The 6,048-nt window shown below is 56.1% G+C and overlaps 1 protein-coding gene across 1 annotated transcript; it reads left to right on the top strand.

Annotated features, from left to right (window-relative positions):
- Positions 1-7: 7 nt before the first annotated feature.
- COQ4 (coenzyme Q4) lies at positions 8-5,151 on the top strand (the record flags this gene model as incomplete). Its single annotated transcript, XM_031057311.1, has 6 exons — positions 8-113; positions 545-641; positions 2,176-2,278; positions 2,387-2,516; positions 3,292-3,385; positions 3,922-5,151. Coding segments are annotated over 6 exons (693 nt in total), but the record flags the coding sequence as incomplete, so codon positions are not given.
- Positions 5,152-6,048: the final 897 nt, after the last annotated feature.

A 6,048-nucleotide genomic window follows, 5' to 3' on the forward strand; every position in this document is an offset into this window, starting at 1 on the left:
GAGGGAGGGGTGGCAGCAGCTGTACCCCGGGCACATCCCCACCAGCCCGCTGCAGAAGGCGCTGCTGGCCGCCGGCTCCGCGGTCATGGCGCTCTATGACCCCTACAGACACGGTAAGGCCGGCGAGGGCAGCGCCAGGAAATCCCGCTCCCTGCAGCCTGGAGGCTCCATAGGAGAGTCTGGGGCAAGCGCAGGGCTGAGAACTGACCCGGTGCAGGAGGCTGTGAAAGAGCGGGAGTGAGGAAACCCAGACACGCCCCAGTGTGACCCCCTTGTGATGCCACCCAGACCGGTCTGTTCCTTCAGAGTCCCCCAGGCCTCATGACTGCTCCTCCATCCCGTTCCCAGGAAGGGTCATGTGGGTGACACCAGGGCAAAGTAGCCCTGAAGTTGAAAATCTGTGGTTTATGGGATCCACTCTTTGCCACGGGCTTCCTGCCTGCTCCTGGCCAATGGTTTATTGCTCTATTTCCTCACCTGCCAACCAAGGATAGCTGGGTGTTGCGAAAGCAGGTCTTGGGTCACTCTCTGGTCTCTCTTTCAGACATGGTGGCAGTCCTTGGGGAGACCACAGGCTGCCTGGCCCTGCCAAACCTGCGAGACAAGATGAAAAACCACCCTGAAGGTTACCGCATCCTCCAGTGCGTCCCTCCCCATCCCTCCCTCCCTCGCTGCCTGGTTTGTGGTGGGGTTGCAGACACGAGGCCAAGCAGGTTCCTTGGCCCTGTGAAGGGAGAGCTTGGAAGCAGCACAAGTGTTTTGTAGCTCTAACCCTCCAGGCTAACTTTATTTTTAACGTTCACAGGAGCCCTGTGACACATCTAAGGGCAGGCACCACTTGCCTGTCTGTTCTGCTTCACTGCTGGAACTGGCAGCTGCCAACACCACGAGATGCAGCAGCAGGCACAGGGGAGAAATCCATGGATGTGGATGCTGAGCAGTGATGAGAACACACTACATCCATGGATTTCTTCCCTGTGCCTGCTGCTGCATTTTCTTGCATTGGAGACTCTGTCTCTGCTGGTCTCCTCCTCCTTAGACACTTCCATATTTTTTTTCCTGGCTCAAGATGAAATTAGGCCAGTTCTCTTGTTTTCTTTTTTAAGACTCCATCACTTCTGCTTCCGTGTCTGCAAGGACTTGTTGAGCGCAGCAAGGCTGAGGACCAGGAGGGATTTCTCTTACTGACCAAGCTCTCACTGCATACCTGCCTGCCTTCTCCCTATTCCCTGTCATGAGTCACACCTGCTGCTTGTGTCACATAGGAGCTTGAGAAAAGTTGCTTTTTGCCATATGCTTGTGCAGACCAGTCTCATCCTGGCTTGAGAAGTTGACTTGATAAAACATTCAGAGCACTGGGATGGGGCTGAACCCCAGCAGAACTGCCAGGGAGAGGGTTGGGAAGGGACATACCCACCTGCTCCTTGCCCTGTGGTATTCCAGGGATTTGCAGAGGTCTGAATTGGGCACACAGGTCTTTTTGTTTTTATCCCTCAATCTGCTGAGGTCCCTTTAACAACAAATACACAAGGAAATATCTGCAGCCAGTGTGAAAGTGGTGCCAGTGATGCTTATCTCCCTGGCACCTGCACTCCAGGTGCTGAACAGCTCCTGGATCTTTTATCATGGGAAGAGTTTACCCTGTGAATGGAAATAAAAGGGCTTTTGTTTACTTACAAGGCTGTGAGGCACCTGTTTGCCAACAACCTGTAGAGGAGACCGTGGCTGCCGTGTGGCTGGTGGTGAAAACCTGAGCAGGATTGAAATTAAACCTGTGCTTAGAACAAATTCCTTCTCCTCTTTGAGGTTGCTCCTTTGAAGCTCTGGCTGCTGTGCACGGGCATTAAATTTCTCTGCTCTTCAGGGCTGGCTGTACCTGGCTGGCAGCTCACACAGCAGCAGCTTTTCAGTGCAGGGGACACTGGTGTTTTTCCCACCAGAGTTGTTACAAGCAGACAAGATAAAGGCCCTTTTATTGCCAAGGCTTCAGGTAGATCCTTTAAGCAATTTGTGTCCCAGCCTCTGCAACAGACGTGCAGACAGTGCTGTCCATACAGAGGGAAAATAGCACGGATGGGCAGGGGCAGGGGTGGGGGTTTCCAAGGGCTCCTTTTCTGCAGGACCTGCTGCCATGGATTTCCCTGGGAGTCTCACTGAGCTGTGTTTTGCTTCCAGGGAACGGCCTCGCATCCGTCTGTCCACCCTGGACATGGCCAGGCTGCAGGGGCTGCCGGAGGGCTCGCTGGGCCGGGAATATGTCCGGTTCCTGGAGGACAACGTGAGTGTGGGGTTTCATGGGGTGCAGATTTCTGTGGCTGATCCCTCTGCTGGGAGCACAGGTGAGATTGGAGCCACAGAGTTGAGCTGGGCCTCTTTGGACTTGCAGAAAGTTTCTCCAGACACGCGGATGCCGCCCAAGTTTGTCGACGATGAAGAGCTGGCGTACGTGATCCAGCGGTACCGGGAAGTGCACGACCTGATGCACACCCTCCTGGGCATGCCAACCAACATGCTGGGTGAGCAGCAGTGGGCTTAGAGTGCTGCACTGCCAAACCCACCAATTGTGCTCAGCTGCCTCCCAGAAATGGAGCAGGCTGGGCCAGCTGGACTCCCTGATCCTCAGCCCGGAGGGGAGGATTTTGCATCATCACTGTCCTGCATCACTGGCTCTGTGGTGACTGAGAGGCCATGAGATGTCACCTTTTCCCTGCTGGGAGATGCTCTGCCCAAGCCCTGGGCACAGGCAGGCACTGGATGGGTGGTTTCTGCCTGGCAGGGAGGGTGGCATAGAGTGAGGGATGTTTTGCAATCTCTTTGTGAAGGCAGAAGGGAATTCCTGGTTGCTCCTTATCTGCACGTCTCTGTGTCCTTTGCCCTGATTTTGTGGCTGACTCAATAGCAGGTCACAGGTGCAGCCTTGCTGGTACCTGTGGGGACCAGCATGACAGGGCTCTTCAGGCTTTGCCTGAGTCCAGGCAGTTTTGTACAGGCCTGTGCTGGCAGAGCCACACGGAGCATCAGGCCTTGGCACCTCATTGCCGAGGTCTGCAAGGAGTTGGACTGCCTGGGATGTGTTCCCCAAGCTCCCAGGGCTTGTGGGGTGCCATCCCTCTGGGGTGGATGGGTGGTGTGTGACACAGCCCATCCTGGCACAGGATGAGGCCCTGGCCAGGCTGAGGCAGCATTCCCGTCCTCGGGAAGGGCAGATGTACAGCCTGTGCTGAGGAGCCACACAGCCCTGGCTGCCCTTGATCCAGGTGCAGTCTGCTCACAGCCTCCCTGCTCCCCCAGGCGAGGTGGTGGTGAAGTGGTTTGAAGCCATCCAGACGGGGCTGCCCATGTGTGTCCTGGGAGCAGCGTTCGGCCCTGCCCGGCTCAGCTCACGGTAGGTGCCCGGTCCCTGCCCTGGGCACACCCAGCCTGTGCACTGCCTTCGCGTGTCCACTGGGGACAAAGAGGGGACACTGCTGGTTTGCAGTGGGGACTCAGTCGCGGATCCCTCCATGAGCCTACTGCTGTCCCCACATGACAAGGGTGACAGCTTTGCCTTGTCGCTGAAGCAGAGCCTGATGCTTAATCTGCATTCAACAGCAGCTCCCCTGTGCCAGGCAGGAGCAATTTCCAGGCCTTGGATGGGCATGTATTGAGGGCCAGCAGGATTCTCACCACACTGGGAGCTGTTCCCTGCCCCAGCACATCTGTTTTGTTGCCCAGCAATTACAGAACCTGAGTTCTGGCCTTGGGTTGGTGCTGGCTGTAACCTTCCTGGCACACCATCCTCTTCTATGCCTCAGTTTCCCCTGTGAGTTAAGCAGAGGGGATGCCAGAAAGTTAAAGGGATACATGGGACACATGGGCTTGGCATCAGCCTACAATGGATGCGGATATCAGAACTGCCACCACCTGTGTCGTTTGTTCCAGAAAGCTGCAGGTCCTGGCCACCGAGCTGGTTCCCTGGGCGATTCGGAGCGGGCTCAACTCCAGCTGTTTCCTGAACGTCTACTACGAGCAGCGCTGGGAGCAGCCGGTGGAGTCCCTGCGGGCGGAGCTCGGCATCCTCCCTCCCCCGGCCGTCCGAGTGTGAGAGCTCCTGCGGGGACGGCCCAGGGGATCCCGGCTGGCAGCAGCAGCCTCAGCCGCTCTCCAAACCCTCCTGCCCTGCCCGCAGCACAGCGTGGCTGCAGCTCTTCCACCAGGGGCCCGAGGGCTGTGTTTCCTCCTGCCAAGAGCTGGCTCCAGCCTGTTGGCAGGGGCCAGCTGGCACCTCCCTGGGCTGTGACAAAACCTCAGCCTGTTTGTGATTTTGGTTGTGGGATGTCAAGGTCAGATGTGCCTTTGCCAGCTGGTCTGGCTGCTCAGCTCTGCCAGCAGCAGCATTCCGGTACTGATGCTCCCAAGTGCTGGGATGGGGAGGGAGCATGCTGCAGCAAATGGATGCCTTGGCCCTCTGCAGCCCCAAGGCTGTGCAGGTAAATCCTTCCTGCCACCCTTCCCATCCTGGGGACATTGAGGCTTCAAATCTTGGGGCTGCCCTGGACTGGAGCTAAACCCATGATTTTCCAGAGGAGCACAGGGGCAGGTTTGGTGTGTGCAGTGGTGAAATCCCATTTTGTACTGGTGCCTGACTGGTCTCCTGTTGGGTCACATTGGATGTGCCTCACTTCCTGCCTCAGAGACCAGGCAGTGTGTGATTGTACCCACAGGGCAGGCACGGAAATACCTTTGGATATTTCTCCTCCTGGATTGGCTGTTTTGAGAGCTGATCCCAGTCTGCTGTGTCTCCCTGTAGTCCCTCCCCATCAAAAATTATGAAATCCACATGATTGTGCTGGCTGTTCAGTAGGAATCATCCCTTCCTTGGGCAACAAAATGACACAGTTGGGATGATGGGATTGAATCCAGTGAGTGCAGAAACAGCGGCTGCTGGTGCTGTGTCTGGGAGCTGATTGCTGTCTGGGTTAATTAAACTGCTCCAGACTGCCAGCAGCCAGGGAGCAGAGTTGCTGTATGTGATGGCAAAGAGTCACGAGGCCAGGGGCTCTTTGTTCATGTGTGTTTGCTGTTGGAATTCCTTCTTGTTTAATAAATCCATACTGGGGCTTGTAGTTCATTACCCCTGTCCTTTTGCCCCATCTCCCCTTGTGAGCTGGAGACCTGATGTGAAACCTGATCCTTTTTGGCTCCAGCAGGTTTTCTTCCTGCCCCCCAGGCTTCCTTTTTCTAAATTCTCCCTGCATCAGCCACCCCATGAGCCAGACTTTGGGTTTTTCTCTAAATCCTCCCTTGGCCCCCAGAGTTATTTCAGAAACTAAAAGTCAGTATATAAATACATCCTTTAGCTGCCAGTAAAACACACAGTGTGGGGGTTATCTTCATGCAGTGGTCGAGATGAAAGAAACATTTGCCTGTAAAATGACCCAGAAATGTCAGAACCTTGGGGTGAATAAACCAAAGGGCAGCAAAGATTTGCTTCCAGGAACTGTGAGCAGCAGTCAAGGAAACGTGGGAAATGATGACCGTGAGACCGTGAGAGAGGTTTTTGCTGCATTTTGGGTTATTTAAGGAGGCCTTTACGTGTCCGGGCTCTCGGTGCTGATGGTGCCGCCTTCGTGCAGCCACGTGTGGCTCAGTGGGCTGGTGCCAGCGCTACAGAAATGGCACATCATGTAATTTTAAACGGCATCTGCTCAGCCGGATCAAGTAACAGTGTCTGTGGCTCCCAGCCCTGCAGCCATCGCTCGAGGAGCCTGCGGAAAGCAGGCGGCAGAGGGAGCAGAGGGTGGTTCGGGGAGGGCAGACAGCAGCCACACGAAAATGCTTTTTTTGGAGAGGATATATTCGCTGTGGGCAAGTGGCAGCTCCACCATGCCCGTACTGCGGGGACGCGGTAACAATTAACTCCTGAAGTGCTGGGACGGATGCTGAGTACGGTCCCCGGTGGGGCCGGGTTTTTCGCGGTGCCCGGGCCGCCTCTGACCCCGCTCCCAAAACGGATCTCCCGCTCCGCGCTCTCCGGCAGACGGGCGGACCCTGCGCGGTGGCAGCGCC

Source organism: Geospiza fortis, unplaced genomic scaffold (genome assembly GCF_000277835.1).
Source record: "Geospiza fortis unplaced genomic scaffold, GeoFor_1.0 scaffold27, whole genome shotgun sequence".
NCBI lineage: Eukaryota > Metazoa > Chordata > Aves > Passeriformes > Thraupidae > Geospiza > Geospiza fortis.